At 42.2% G+C, this 16,626-nt stretch overlaps 1 protein-coding gene across 24 annotated transcripts in view; it reads right to left on the minus strand.

The window, feature by feature from the left end:
* Positions 1-16,626, minus strand: part of SPECC1 (sperm antigen with calponin homology and coiled-coil domains 1) — a 283,675-nt gene that overhangs the window by 142,940 nt on the left and 124,109 nt on the right. For 4 of the 24 annotated variants that reach the window (XR_011423525.1, XR_011423523.1, XM_070228267.1 and 1 more), the window contains exon 1: positions 185-436. The exons of 17 other annotated variants lie outside the window; for them this stretch is intronic. Coding sequence is in view for 4 of the 7 variants with exons in the window: in XM_070228267.1 (XP_070084368.1) it covers positions 185-431 (247 nt within the window). In the remaining 3 variants the exon portion in view is untranslated. Of the gene's footprint in view, positions 1-184; positions 469-16,626 lie in introns of those variants that run through there. 3 more of the 24 variants (XM_023653590.2, XM_070228276.1, XM_070228273.1) reach the window with 3 other exon arrangements.

Here is a 16,626-nt window from a genome sequence, read left to right on the forward strand (position 1 = left end):
CACAGGTAATTCCACAACCCCATTAGCGCATTCCAAAGGCAGGAATCACACCCTGGGACTCCACCTTCCCGCTCGCCCCCTCGGCGCCCGCGGGCAGCGCGGCGGCCAGGGCCCGGGAGGCGGGTGGGGGAAGGGCGCCCGGCCGGGGAGGGGGCGCGGCGCGACCCCCGCCAACCGCACAGACCTGCTTCGGGATCCTCGGGCCGCCCCGAGTGGTTGCCCATGCTCGGCCGGCTCGGGCGGCGGCCGGCTGGCCGGCCTCGGACGGGGTGTCCGCCGCGCTGCAGCTCGCGCCGGCTCCGGCTGGCGAGGCAGCTGCGTCCGGCGGGTCCGCTCCAGTCAAAGAAAGGGCCGGGCGCCTTCCAGTTCCCGGCGGCCGCCGGCGGAGCCGCTCTGCGCCCGCGGGGCCGGGCCCGCCCCTTCATCTGCATGCCGCCCGCCCGCTCATTTGCATACCACCCACCCACCTCATCTGCATGCGCCCGCTCGCAGGCCCACCCACCTCAACTCGAGGCTGCCAGGCCGGCGGGGCCCACCCACCTCATCTGCATGCCGCCCGCCCACCTTATCTGCATACCGCCCGCCCAACTTATCTGCATACCGCTCTAGAGCACCAAAAAGGGTGCCTCCCAGGGGTGGGAGGGACGCACCGTCTGACCGACTGAAGGCCTCTAGGGGCCGACGCTGAGAACGGCTGCGGGACTAGGGAGGCTGGAAAACCCCCTGCGGGGAGGCTGCAGCCAAGTGCCGCCGGGAAGGCAAAATCTGCGCGTGAGAAATTAGATCTTTTATCAGGACAAAAAAACCCTAGGGTTGGCATAGGACAGGAGCTTACTAAGTACTTTTGGGGTGAGGGAATGAATGGACGAACAAACAACTCTTGAGACGAAGGCGATGAAGAAAAATAATGCATTAACAAAGACTTGCCCATTACTCAAGATGAATACTACCGCTAATAATAAAAATGCATATCAATCTTAAGTGGAAACTTTTGCTGCTATCAGAAATGACTAACTTATGGAAATTACCCTGAACGACTTTGATTGTTAATCTTACAGTGAAAACACTTGGAACTAACTAAACCTTGCAGTGAAAATATTTAGGACTCATAAAATCATGAGTGGAATGGTAGGCTCTGTCTCCTGCATCTCCTGACCACTATGGTACATTCTCAGTTCTCATCTTACCTTCAACCTCTTAGGATACCACTGATCACTCTCAGGTCTTCAAAAGAGTTTATTCACTTGGCTTCCAAGACACCACACTCTCCTAGTTTTCTGCCCACCTTCCTGGTAGCCTCTTCTCAGTCCCCTTTGTTGGTTTCTCCTCATCTCCTTGACCTCTAGACCCTGGACTGCCCTAAAGCTCAGCCATCTCTATCCAACGTGGTCATCTCTTCTCTAACTTGGCCATCGCGACCAACTTGTGGCGTTTAAATGCCATCTATATATCTTCAGCCCAGTCCTCTCTTCTGAACTCCAGACTCATTTATCCAAGTACTTTCCTGACACCTCTACTTGGACGTCTTAATAGGGATCTCCAATTTAACTGGAACAAAACCAAATTCTTGATTTTCTTCCATAGATGCTTCATATAGTCTTCTCCATTTCTGTAAATGGAATATGTCGGTGTATATGTGTGTGTGTGTATATATATATATATATATATCATAAATGCCACCGCATCTCACTACTTCTCACCACTTCCACTGCTACCACCTCGTCCAAGGAGATAGTCATCTCCTACCAGGACTATTACAACTGCCTCCTAACCCGTCTCCCTTCTTCTGCCCCTGCCTCTTTATAGTTTAACCTTCACATAACGGTCAGAGTGATGCTTCTAAAACCTAGGTCAAATCCTGTCATGCCTCCACTTACAATGCTCCAATTGCTTTCTGTCTCACTCAGAGGAAAAGCCAAAGCCCTTACAATAGCCTCCAAGGCCCTGAAAGATCTTTTTCACCCTCCATCAGTGGACTCACCTTCCCCCCTCACATTGCTCTTGCTACAGTTGCCCCCTTACTGTTCCTCAAATAAGCCAAATATGCCCCCATCCAGGGGCCTTTGTCCTCGCCGTTCCTTCTCCCTGGAATGATCTTCCCCCACATTCCTACATTACATGCACCACATGGATCACTCTCACTTCCTAGGTCTCTGGTCAAATATCATTCTATTAAGAGGAGCTTCTCTCATCACGCCACATTAAATAGTAAAGCTGACTCCACACACACACTTCCCTGCTTTGCTGACCTCCGTGACACTTATCACCATTTAGTATACTATATACTTATTTGTTTAATGGTTTATTGTCTCTCCACTAGAGTGCAAGCTTAATGAGAGTATGGACTGACTGACTGAACAAAGGAAGGAACAAATGAACAAAAGAATGAATTTATTGGCTGTACCATAAACAAGTCAGCTCTTATACATTACTTCCTTTTAGTAGTAGTGCCATGAGTTAGTTTCTCCCACAAAACTGGTTTGTCAAAGGCAGGAGTCATAAGTCTGTTTGTATAATCTACAAAACCTAGCAGAACCCTGACACATAGAAGCAAATATACCAAGGACAATAAATTGCATGGGATGATTTTAGAGCAGAAATTCACATGAGATCAAGTTTACCCCCCTTTTGCAGAAAAGATGGTTGACTTTCCAAAATATTTATGGAATGGTAGAAAAGGGCTGAGTTTGTCAACACTGTAACAGTGCCAGAACTTCAATTTACATAACAGTTACATACTTACCTAGAGAGTTTTGGAAACTAAAGAGTCATCTTATTAATCCCATAAAATGCTGAGCAATTAATGTGTATCTCTTAATGAAAGCTGGGCAAGTAAGACACCAACCCAAGATACGTCCTGGACTCCTGTGGTTCTCTTTTATAGTCTATAATATCGAGTCAAGTCCTGTGTGTATTTTATCTCCTTAACATTTTCAAGTCTTGCCTTTCTCTTGTCTTTGAGGCACTTGTTTAATTCAGGCCTTTAATTCATACAGGGATGAATTAGCATTAGCTTCCAATTCACTCGATGCTTCAAGTTCTACTACTGCTCAACTCACTCTCCACTCTACTTATCAAAACTGCAAATCTGACTATATCACATCTCTGCTTAAAAGCTCCCCATAGCTCCCCTCTACCTTTACGATAAAGTCCCCAGTTCTTCCGTATGGTACACAAAGACCCTTCCCCACGTCCAGCCCTGTCATTCTAGCCTTATCTTTCAAAAGGACACCCAGCAACATGAAGCCAGTTGTGGTGCCCTGAACTTACCCTATTGTTTCAGGCCTCTATGCTTTTATAGCTACTATATTCCCTTTGACTTGATACTCTTCTATAACCTAGCTGCCTGGAAAATGTCTATTCATCTTTTAAATTCTTGGTTGGGCATCACTTCCTCTGATGAGCTTGCCCATCCCCACCAGAATTAAATACTCTCTCCCTCATGGTACTTCTGTACCTTGTAAATACTTGTATTTTCCCAAAGAACCACATTATTCTAACCATTCTTCCTTATAAGATTGTGAATTCTTTGAGTGACAGTGATGCTGTCTTAATCATTTTTGCATCCTTAATATCTAATATATAGCAAGTGAACTAAATAACATATTTATTAACTCTATAATACAATTAAAATGCTAACTTCTCAGACAAACTAGCTCTGGGATGTTTACTTGAACTTCCAGAAGATTCCTTACTATCCAGAGAAATCCTATGTTATTGAATGAGAAGACTAAGTATTATAAAAACATCAAGCCTGCCCAAATTAATCTATAATTTTAACAAAATTCAAATTAATCATGAACTTGATGTGTTTACTCCAAAATTTACTTGGAAGAATAAAGACACTGGAAAATCTAAGAAAATTTGGAAAAGGAAGAATAAAGAGGAGAGAGTCACCTTATTAGAATTAAAAACATGCCATAAAATTACTTAAGCAAAACAGTGTGGTTACAACAAAATGGAAATTTCCAAAAAAAATAGATTTAAACGAATATAATGTATTACTTCAAATTAAGTGAGATCCATATCCTCTTTATGCCAAAATTAAATTCCAATTCAAAATAAATTTAATCATAAAAAATGAAAATATAAGTCCTAGACATAAACATGGATGAATATTTTTATAATATTGAAGGAGAAGAAAGTCTTTCTTTACTGTCTGACTTTTCATTTTGAACATTTTCAAATTCTTCGGCAAGTGTGGCGAGAACACTCCAAGGAACACCGTATCTACCCATCACCTGTCTTTACCTACTGCAAACACTTCACCAGTGTGCTTTCTCTCTCTTGCCCTCTCCATTCTTCTTCCTGTTGAATCGTTTGAAACTATGTTGCAGACATCATCACGTCATCCCGCTGCGCCCCTAAATACATCCCCCATGCTCTCCTAAGGCACTCTCCTACAATACCCTTATCACCTAGGAAGATTTTCAAAATATCATATAGGATACAGTCCACATTAAAATTTCCCCAATTGTCTCCAATTTTGTGTGTGTGTGAGGAAGACTGGCCCTGAGCTAACATGTGTTGCCAATCTTCCTCTATTTTATGTGGGATGCTGCCACAGCACTGTTTGAGGAGCAATGCTAGGTCTGCACCTGGGATCCGAACCTGCAAACTCTGGGCCACTGAAGTGAAGTGCACGAACTTAACCACTCCACCACCAGGCCAGCCCCCCAAATATTTTTTGTAAAAAAACACCAGGATCCGGGGCTGGCCCCGTGGCCGAGTGGCTAAGTTCTCGCGCTCCGCTGCAGGCGGCCCAGTGTTTCGTTGGTTGGAATCCTGGGTGCGGACATGGCACTGCTCATCAAACCACGCTGAGGCAGCATCCCACATGCCACAACTAGAAGGACCCACAACGAAGAATATACAACTACGTACCGGGGGCTTTGGGGAGAAAAAGGAAAAAATAAAAAAATCTTTAAAAAAAAAAACAAAAAAACACCAGGATCCAATCAATGTTAAATACTGTTTAAGGAAGACACATCCTGAAACAACCTTGATCAATGACAGTTTTAGATGCTGATAGAGGTTACCTAATAAAACCATTTTAAAAGGAGGTAGAGAATTTAATACACTCATAATACTTAGTCCTGAGGGCATGACCTCACAATTTTAAGTATTAGACATCACTGTACACAAATCTTTTAAAGATAACTTTAAAAGCAGTGTAGTAAGAAGTCAGGCTGTGGCAATCACACATACAGGGCAAATGAAAACCAGCTGCCTGAATGTTAGGTGAATGGGATAAAATTTCCAGTGGAATCAGAGTGCTTATCTTGAGCAACAGGAGGAAGTGGAGCTGATGTGCTCCAGAACCACTGTGAACTAACCTCAAAATGCCTCTAGTGATGATGGCTGATGGTCACGTCAAAGACGCCTGTGATGCTTGTTTAAAAAAAGCAACAACGTAATTCGAAATTACTACATTTTACATAATGTGTGATTTCAAATGTAAAGGTATATCTAAGTTGATAAATTAGACATTAAAATTATATATTTTCTATTTCATCTGTATTTGAAGTGTTTATTTAAAGAGGACAAAAAAAGGTCTTTAGGAATCCTTATTGTATATAAGGAGTCCTTTATATTCAGGCATATACAATAAAATAATATGTACATGGTCCCATTTTTATTAAAAAATACTATATTGTATTGTACATATTAGTATATGTAGAAATAAATTTGGACATGTATATAGCAAATTACTACAAACACCTGTATCTGAAAAATAGAGTTAGAAAGGACTTTTTCCATAGCAAGTATCTCTAATGCCTTAACAATAAACATATTTCACTTTTATGATCAGAACACACAAAAAGAAAAAAAATGTGCATATCCATAAACCCAGCAATTCTTCTACAAATTCATTCAAAAGAAATAATTACAAATATACATAAACATCTAGTTTCCAAGATAATAATTCTTAACATTTATTGAGAAATAATTACATGCCAGGGACTATTCTAAGAACTTTATCTATTTTAACTTATTTACTTCCTCATAAAAATCCAACAAGATAAAACTACGTTTTAACTCAAAGTTTAGGAAATGACTGAGAGGGTAAGTAACTTGCCCAAGGTTACCCAGCTGTAAAGTGGCAGAGCCAGGACTGGAACGTGTGTCAGGGGTGCCCCAGCCCACCCCCCCGGCTTGGAGAGTCACTAGGAGGACTCTTGGGGCTCAGCAGGTAGTTGTGCTCATGGCTATGATTTACTACAGTGAAAGGATTCAAGAAATGAGAAGGGCCCCTGGGATGAAGGCCAACGGAGACCAGGTGCAGGCTTCCAGGAATCCTCTCCCAGTGCAGTCAAAGAGAGTGTCCTAATTCCTCCAGCAACAACTTGTGACAACACAAGTATAATGTTGTATATGAAGGAAGCTCACTAGAGACTCAGTGCTCAGGTTTTTATTGAGGACTGGTCACAAAGGCACCCTCTGCCTAGCACCTAACAAAATTCCCGACTTCCAGAGGAATGCAGGTGTTCAGCATAAACCTCAGTGTTTGCGCACACAGTTTAGGCACAGTGAGCCTCTCTTATCAGTTGGGGTGGAGGAAACCATCCTGAAATCCAAGTTCCCAGACATGAGCCAAGCGCCAACCTTGCAAGCAGACTTTCTAAGGATAATGTCCCAGGCCTGCTATGTTCACGTTTTTCTGCATAGTATCCATGCCATTTAACTCCAGAGTTTGTACTCTTAACAATGCTGCACTGATTCCCCTGTGTCTATAACAGCAAAAAGCTGGGGGAAAACCTTCAATGTTTAACACAAGGCCTAGTTAAATAAATTATGATGCAGCCATACAATGGGGTCCTATGCAGCCCCTAAAACAGTGTGTCAGATGTACTAACTTATAATGCAGAATGGTACATATATTAAGAATGTAATTCTTACTTTTTGCATATAAACAAACAAAAAATATCTGAATACAAATACCCAGATATGGAGGAAAGGGTTTGGAAATCCTCAAGGCTCTGATTAAGAGTGGCTCTATTTGAGTGGGTAAGATTTTTACGTCCTTTATGTTCTTTTTTTGCCTGTCCATATATATTTTTTATTTTGCTTTGGTGGGCATGTACTGCTTTTTGCGTTTGTAATTTAAAAAATTCATTTTAGGGGCCGGCCCAGTGGTGCAGGGGTTAAGTTTGCACAGTCCGCTTCGGTGGCCTGGGGCTCGCTGGTTTGGATCCTGGGTGTGGACCTATGCACCGCTTGTCAAGCCATGCTGTGGTAGGCGTCCCATATATAAAGTAGGGAAAAATGGGCACGGATGTTAGCTCAGGGCCAGGCTTCCTCAGCAAAAAGAGGAGGATTGGCAGTAGATGTTAGCTCAGGACTAATCTTCCTCAAAAAATAAATAAATACATAAAAAATAACATTAATAATAAAAAAATTCACTTTGAAAAAATCACATATATTCTTAAAATAATTTCAGGTAAAATTGCTTATATTACCAAAAGATTCTTCAGTTTCTAGGAGGATTCTTTAAATAATTATTAATTCAGTACATATACAATTATTTAACAGATAGTCATTTCTTCCCCGTAATACTATTAAGGACTGAGCTTAATCTGAAGGTGGTACTAGAAGATAGAAGACAGTTTATAATTTTACTAAACACTGAAGTGTCCACTATTTTTTAATAACATGACATCAAATTTTACTTTTAAACATTTATTATAAAAAACTTCAAACATATACAAAAGTAGAAAGAGATATTATAATGATCCTCTATGTACCTATCAACCCCGTTTCAGCAATTATCAACTCATGGTCAAACTGGTTTCATCTACCATTATCCACTCTCTCTTCCCTAGCCTCAATTATTTTGAAGGAAATCCCAAACATCCTATTTCACTGGTAAATACTGCAGTATGTATTTCTAAAGATAAAGACTCTTTTAAAAAGACAAAACCACGATTCCATTATTCCAACTGAAAAACTTACCAATAATTTCTCACCAAATTGCTAATCAGAGTTCAAATTTTCTCTTGTCCAAGATTTTTAAAAAATCGTTATCCATGCCACTAATACCTATTAGAAAGGTGAAAATCCAAAACAGTGACAACACTAAATGCTGGTGAGGATGTGGAGCAACAGGAACTCTCATTGCTTGTGGGAATGCAGAATGGTGCAGCCACTTGGAAAAACAGTTTGACAGTTTCTTATAAAACTAAACATGTCCTTACTACACAATCTGTCAGTCATGCCACTTAGTATTTATCCAAATGAGTTGGTAAGTTATGTCCACACAAAAACCTGCATACAAATGTTTACAGCAGCTTTACTCATAATTGCCAAAACTTGGAAGCAACCAAGGTGGTGAATAGATGAATGGATAAACAAACTGTGGTGCATACAGTGGAATATCATTCAGCACTAAAAAAGAAATGAACTCACAAGCCACAAAAAAAACCATGAAGAAACCTTAAATGCATATTGCAAAGTGAAAGAAGCCAGTCTGAAAAGGCTACATGCTGTACCATTCCAACTATATGACATTCTGGAAAAGGCGAAACTATGGAGGCAGTAAAAAGATCAGTGTTCACCAGATGTTTGGAGAGAGAGAGGAAGGGATGACCAGGTGGAGCACAGGGTACTTTTAAGGCAGTGAAACTACTCCATATGATACTCCAGCGGTGGATACATGTCATTATACATTTGTCAAAACCCACAGAATGTATAACACAGAGAGTGAACTCTAATATAAACTGTGGACTCTAGTTAATAATAGTGGATTGATATTAGCCCATCAACTGTAACAAATGTACCACACTAATGCAAGATGTTAATTACTGGGGAATCTAGGGGAATTGGTTAGGGGATATATGGGAACTTTCTATACTTTCCATTCATTTTTCTGTAAACCTAAAACTGTTTTAAAAAATAAAGTCTACTCCTTTGAAAAGAATCATGATCCAAATAACTATCTCAAACTTAAAGTAACACCACAAAACAGGAATAACAGTCACTGGGGATCGCCCGTCTATCACCCATTTCCTACTTCTTTCTTGCTAAAGAACTCCATGGACATGATGCTGATGGAAGGTCACACTGTTCTTAGCTCAGGAGGGAATCTTAATTACATAGTCTAAGTCAGTCACAGCGACTCCATCTTGCTCGCTATGACTGGGTTAGGGATGCTTTGTGACCCAATTCTGGCCAACACCACATGAGGGGAGGTCTGGTGGTGGGAAGATTGGGGAAAGTTCTCTTGCCCATAAAGGAACATACTGGAAGAGATGCCCTCTTCTTCCACTGGACTTTGTCCTCTCTACTCGAGATGGCCAGAACCACAGCAGTCATCTCAAGATGGTGAGGGCAGCTAGCCAGAGCGCCAAGTCAACATGGTCATGATGGTAGACCAGAAAGATGGAAAGAACCTGAACCTCAATGACATTACTGAGCCCACAAATTAAACAGCCTTTGATTCACCTACCTTTTGTTTTGTTATACAACACAGTATACTTCCTCAGTGTTGAAGTCCAGCTAAATCAGATATGATCTGACTGTGTAGCCATTCTTTTTCTCCTCTTACAAGTAAGGGACTCAGGCTCAAAGAGATTAAGTGATCTTGCCCAAAGTTCATATAGACTGAAAGTAAGGAGCTGGAATTTAATTCAGGTCTATTGCCTCCAAAGCACTTGTTCTTTCCTTCTATACCACTTTGCCTCCAGTAGAAGCTGGGCACAGAATCTTGAAAGAGAAGACAACATTTCAAGATTCAGAAAAGCAGGAGCTGGCCCCATGGCTGAGTTGTTGAGTTCACACACTCCGCTTCGGTGGCCCAGGGTTTTGCCGGTTCAGATCCTGGGCGTGGACGTGACACCGCTCATCAGGCCATGTTGAGGCGGCATTCCACATGCCACAACTAGAAGGACCCACAACTAAAAAATATACGACTATGTACTGGGGGGCTTTGGGGAGAAAAAGGAAAAATAAAATCTTTAAAAGAAAAAAAAGAAAAGCAAATTGTTTCTTGCAATAAGTAACTATAAACTGCGGAAAAATCTTGAAAATCCTTGAATTACAGACAGCACATTTTTATCTTTAACAGGGCTTAACTTAAATACAAATAACATCTCTACAATCTAAATGAAAGAAGATTGAGATATGATAATTAGCACTATAAATGCAAAAATTCCCTTGTCTATACTTGTCTCAGCCACTGACTCATTAAGTGACCATGTTCAGGCCACCCCTGAGCCTATAGGAGCTCTATTATCTACCCACCACCCTCCCTTGGAGCTTGGTATAAAATCATCATTGGCCTTCAAGATTCTGGAATTCACATTATATGTGAAAGAAGGGTCTAGACTGAATACCTACCTATATATTTGCATAACCTATGATTCCCTAGGTTGCACAAGCCTAGGAGTAGAAATGGGGTCACGTTAATAGAATTACACGGTATTTTTCTGGTTCTAGTCATTTACTACTGTAACTTGACCTTCATCCCCACTGCAAAGCTCCCTCCAACTATTTCTGGGAGTCCTAGGAGTATGGCGGCCTCCAAGGTCTCAAAGCAAGAGCTCAGTGAACTTGGAGCACGTGCTCTTTATGTTCTCTCTCCTACAGAACTCCCTCAGGAAGTCCAGCTGCAGCAGCCTCCACCTCCAGCCTCCACTCAAGTGCACAAGGAGGCCCCCCATTGCCACTGCTCCCCACTCTTCCTGTCTCAGTCAATGGAACTGCTCCACAGGCCAAGCCTGCCATCCACCCAGTGCTGCTGGTGTCCACAGCTTCCATGCCTCATGTGGTCAGATGTTGCTCCTGCTGCAGGCCTACCCCTCAAGGATGCCTATGTCTGGCGGATTCCCACTGCATCCAAAGCTGCCTACCCCAGCTAGCAACTCTATCAGTATTCTCTTTATGGCTGTGTCACTCCTGAGAGAGATGTTTCGAAAGATAATCACCATAGTTAACGCTGGTTGCTTCTGAGAGTTGGTGTTCTAGAGCATGCTCTAACTTTCTCTGTACTTTTCTACATTACATAAACTTTTTAAGCTATCAAGCATTAATCATTTAATAAAAACAATATCATTTTTCTTACCAAAAAATAATAATTAATGTGGCTTTATGTGCAGTGCACTGCACTGAATATAACAGGAGATAAAATTTTCCATGCCTTAGAGAGGTTTAGATTGCTTTATTCCATAAATAGATATCAGTATCTGTTTTGTACATGACACTAATCAAGTTTTCCATATTCTAAAGGAGAGGGGAAAACCTCAACTTTCTTAATAAGCCAAAGGCCAACTTGCTAAACAGAGTAGGCTCACATAAGAAAGAAAAGAAGGAGAAACTTGAACATGGAGAGACAGTAAAAGAGAGGGTCACAAAGCGTAGTGAAAGAATCAGAGGAAAAGTTCCTCAGGCAGATTGCATGTACACTAGTCTAAAAAACACTCCAATGATGAAAGATGGCAGGAAAAGTCAAGGGAGGATGTGCAGGATAGAAAGCAGTGTTGCTGGGGCTGGGGGTGAAATGGATTGACTGGAAACAGCACAGGGGATCTTTTTGGGGTCACAGAAATTTTCTAAAACAGTTGTGGTGAATGGTTGAAACTCAGTAAATTTACTAAAAATCGTATTGCATATTTTAAATGGGTGAAATTTTATGATATGTAAATTGTACTTCAATAAAGCTGCTTTTTTAAAGTCAAAGGAGATAAATGAGTAACCCTTCAAGATTTTATGCATTACTTCCCATCTAAAAAGGGCCCAGTCCCCACTCTGAATCAGTTGGCATGACTGAAGCCTGGGGGTGCCTCCCTGCCGGGAATAAAAGCTAGAAAGAGAGGCTTTGGAGAAGATGAGATAAAGGGAAACGAGAGGCCTCACCCATACTGGGCATGTGCCTGCTTACTGAATATGCTGCCAGCAGGTCCAACAAACTGGCTTCCACTCAAAGCAACCCAGAATTATTAGGCAGGAAAGAGAAACAGTACAAGGAGGGATATGGTGAGCGTCTTAGCACTGCAAATGCAGTGCTACAGAGGGCCTTTAAAAGGGAAAAGCACATCCTGTTGTGAGAGCAAGAAAGGCTTTATGAAGGAGGTGCTGCTTATGAGCTGGTCCTTTCACTCCATCAACGTCCAGAGCAGCAGGAGCGGGCAGGGGGGCAGTGGGAGGAGGTGTCTGGCATGGACATGCGCATCCCAGACAAGCAGGGCCCAGCAGCCGGGCCGGGCCGTGTCTTTGTTCCTCTGAGTGAACAAAGGCTTGATTGTGGGAAAGTCCTGAGTGTGTTCAGAGAACAAGCCACCCTTGGCCCAGGACTGGAGCTCAAGGCACGAAAGGGGACCGAGATAAGGCAGCAATGGGATCACGCTGAATCAAGGCGAGAGGTTTGCCCTTGGTTCCTTACCTGGTGAGGAGTGCCTGAACTGTCTGAGCAGAGAAGTGGTCTGATGAAAGGTGTGGTTTAGGAAGATTACTCTGGTAATACAAAACTTGCTCTCTTATACACCCTCTACCTAACAGTTTACAGATAACCAATTCACCAAAATAACCAACGTACCCCATTTTTAATAAGATATACTGATTAACGCCCTGGGCCAGATGAATACTGTTGGTTGGTCGGCTGCTCTCCCCAACAACTGTGCACTTCTGCTCCACCATTTGGGTGTCTGTGTGTACTAGGAGTCAGGTGTGTCTGTTCCAAACCTGTTTATGCTAGCTCTACCAGTGCTTTTATTTACATAACTTAATTATTATGTAAACCAGTGAAACATGAGCACAAAGAGAGAGAGAGACACTGTTTCCTCTGAAACAATGCTGAATGCTTTAAAAAGACTCAATGAAGCTGAGTCGTTAAAAAATGGCTGAAGCAACTGTAAAAGATTAGGGGAAGATTTGTAAACATGGAAACCATGGAAAATGTACTACAAGTGTGGACAGATGTTAAAATCCAATCAACAGGGCTGCTCTAAGAAAATGCCTTGACCCTATAATTGGAGATCAGCGAATGAATAGACACTTGTATGTTTTAGGTGAAAAAAACCATTTTAAAGTATCTATGCTTCGTTTTAAGATTCCCTGATTTAACCAACTTTTTCAGTTAATTAACCCAAACCGGTCCCAATGGCATAGGACAAGAGAGTATGGAGCAAGCATTAACAACAGCGCAGCTCCAACTGGGAAGCCTCTGTGCTTTAGATAGAGAGCTATGCTGGGCAAGGTCAGAGGAACCCAGAGGAAATGAAAATAAGTGGACAGATGCAGCAAAGACAATACACGTAGAAGGAAAGGAAGTTAACAATGATAACACAAGAATTTACCTGGGTGACAGGGAAACCGGCACTGCAGTCAGGATGAGTCCAGATGCTAGACTAGGAAGCAGTTAAACAAATCTGCAACGAGGGTGAGTTTCAATGAGAATGCAACGTAAAATCCAGGAGAGCAGAGGCTTCCTTTGTTTTGTTAATTGCTGCATCCCCAGCACCTAGAAAGATGCCTGGAATATAGCAGATACTCTAAATATTTGTTGAAGGAATGAATGGATGGACACACATGCAGAATATCCACGAGATATTTTCAGCAAACAATTGGAGGAGTGTTTCCAGAATGTAGGTCACGAGTTGGAGCAGAGATGCAGGTTTGGGAGTCTTCAAGGACCTCGTCTATCTTATAACCCTAGGGCCTGGAATGGTATCTCCCACGCGGAAGGAAACAAGAGAAGATATCTAAGAAAATGTCTTTGACCTTAATAGCAACCCCTTCAGGGCTGGAAAGGTCTTTCATGAAGCTTCTAATCCTATCACCCAACAACATCTCCACTAGCTGTTCAGTGCAGAATGAACACCTCTCTAGCAATAACAGGGAATTCTTTATTTCTGGGCCAACACACTTCTCTGAACTTCTGTGGCTATTAGAACATTCTTCCATATATTAAGTCAAAACCTGGCCCTAATTTCACTGCTTGGAACCAAAAAGGAAAAGTTTAATTTTGACGAAAAAAGGAATTGGTTGACAAAGCACAAGTGATGGTAACTTTGGAAGAAAACAACATGTCACCTTGGGAAAGCAAAGCGGAAAGAGTCTGGGCAAGATGCCCCAGAGTCTAAGGCAGGTGGATTTGTTTTTCTTGCCATAATTCCTAAGTAGGAGATTCTGTTAAGGAAGATGGTTTGAGAGGAAAATCACATTTTATAAGAATATCTACATTTCAGGTTCTGCTCTTGGGTTCCTCGCATATGCCATTTCATTTCCTCATCGCAGCTTCCTGAGATGGGTGTGATTAACCTCAGCTTACAGATAAGGGCACATGCTCAGAGAGGCAGAGCAGCTTGTCCAAAGTCACACATGATGCTTCTCCAAGGGGGAGATTCTGACCCCCAATGAGTAACAGACACCAACCGAAGAAAGAAAGGGGGGAGGCTCCTAAAGCAACCAGCGTGACTGTACAGGTCGTTGTCAACGTGCTCCGGCAAACATGAGAGCACGTACGAAAACCGAAAAACAGGACACAGAGCCTTGGATGAAGACAAGGCTGGCAGAAACCTTTATGACAATTGTCTGGAAAGCTAATCCAGAAAAGGAGCTGAGGTTTGTTGAAAATGGTAGGGCAAAAGCCCCCCGGCTGCTCTCGCAGTTCTGCCCATACTTCTGTCTTCCCTCTTACATAGACACCCCAAAATGGTCTTTGCCCTGCAAAGGGTAGACCAAACGTTAGTGAGAGGAAACTGAAATCCAAGAAAACCACCTAATCAGCTTAAATGTCCTGGCCCAGGGAAATTACAACCCAACATGCTGAGAGAATGAGGTCCTGAACTGCTATCGACAAACACTGAGAAATGAGGAAACAATGCCACAGAGATGGAAACGAGAACAAGGAGCCTCTCTATGACCTCCAGAATAAACTGTTCAGAGAAAAAGCACACCACGTGCAGATGTTGTGTCCATTTATGCCCTCACCTGTGCACAGAAAGGGACGAGGATATGCATTTGCTTCCACACACACGGGGTATCTCTAGAAGGATACCAGACTGTCAGACAGTGATAAAGGGAGTGGGCAGAGGGATAGGAGCAACAGTTTTCTCCATACCCTCTACATCTGGAACCATGTGAATTGTATCACCTATTCAAAAAATAAAGAAAATGAAAAAATCTTTACCTGAAGAAAGACTAGATAGAACAATTTTTTAAAGGAATGGTTTGTAAGGACCTAAAAGTAGACACAGAGATCACTGGGAGCCAGTCTGATTAATTAAGAAAAACCACTGAGAACGAGCCAAACTGCTCTAGGAGCATTTCCACTTGCTTTCATTTCAAAATCCACAGGCTTGGGCACTCCCAAGAGCAGAAGTGGTAGTGGTGCTGGATTAATTTGCTTACGGCCACACAGCTAGGATGTGGCAGGAAGGGCAGAACAAAGCTGTGTCTGTGCTCCTCTGTCTGGGCTCCCCTCCGTGACTTTTCTTAGCGTCTTCTTGTTGCTCCATGGACTGTGTACAAGTCTTATTTTCCGCTTCTCTGGCATCAACTCCACATACAGTTCCTAATGTCATACCCTGTACATAGATTATTAAATATATGTTGATTTTATTATAAATCTCTTGGCTTAATGTTCCAAAATTAGTTCCCATAGCATAAAACCACCACAATGGGCTGTCTTTTGGGACTGATCAAATAAGGAGAAGTACGCCATCCAAACAGCACTACGAAAATCTGATAATGATTCATTTGCAGGCGAGGGGAGGTAGCAACAGTGCACACTTCTGCTCTGACTATCTGTACTGTAATTTGCTTAGGAAAAAAATACTTTCCACAGTATTAAACTAATTTTGTACGTGGAAACCAGTATGCAAACAAAGACAATTCAATGGCAAGCTCAGTCATCCAAGCAAACTTGCAGGAAGAGAGAATACAACACTGAAAATCTACTGTGTGTCAGCAGCCAGGAAAAGCAGCATAAGAGAGCAGATCTAATCATGTTTTCCATTGAGGGACTTGAACATTTCAGAAGGTCATAGCGAAGTTCAAGGACTGGAACTTTAATATTCCATGAATTCAGTGGAAAGACCTTCAGTTTCCCTTCCATCCAACACGATGATTACACAGAACCAGAAAAGCAGAACTTTCTTCTGGAACATGAAACTTGTTCGATGATGGGACACTATTTCTTTCCCTTTTCTCCTCTTCCATAGTGAAGCCTAGGGTGCTGGTACCAGGTCACATTGTGCTGACCATGAACCAGCTCAAACTAAAGGAGCAACACCCATGATCATTCTCTTAGAAAAACCAGTAAATTAACGCATACATTTAGAAGAAGAAGCTGACTCTATCAAAGGACTTTAGTCCCAGTGTTTTAACAGGAAGGACAGTTGCAGTGGAAAATAGCCTCATCCTCCATCTTCTGTGCTACAGTCATATAGTGCCTGAGTTTTTACAGTGACCCCTGCCATATTTATTCACAGTGCATCTTCCACATGTCTGTTAGTAGACACCAATTAGTTATTAACATAAACATCCATCACTGATAAACGTACTATCTCCATCCCTGGCGTTTATTGATGTCTTATTACTCTAACACATAACCCAGTCCTTACCATAGTATTACTGACACATAACCCAATCCTTACTGTAGTATTACTAACACATATCCCAAGCCTTAAC

The sequence above is a fragment of the Equus caballus genome, chromosome 11 (genome assembly GCF_041296265.1).
Source record: "Equus caballus isolate H_3958 breed thoroughbred chromosome 11, TB-T2T, whole genome shotgun sequence".
Taxonomy (NCBI): domain Eukaryota; kingdom Metazoa; phylum Chordata; class Mammalia; order Perissodactyla; family Equidae; genus Equus; species Equus caballus.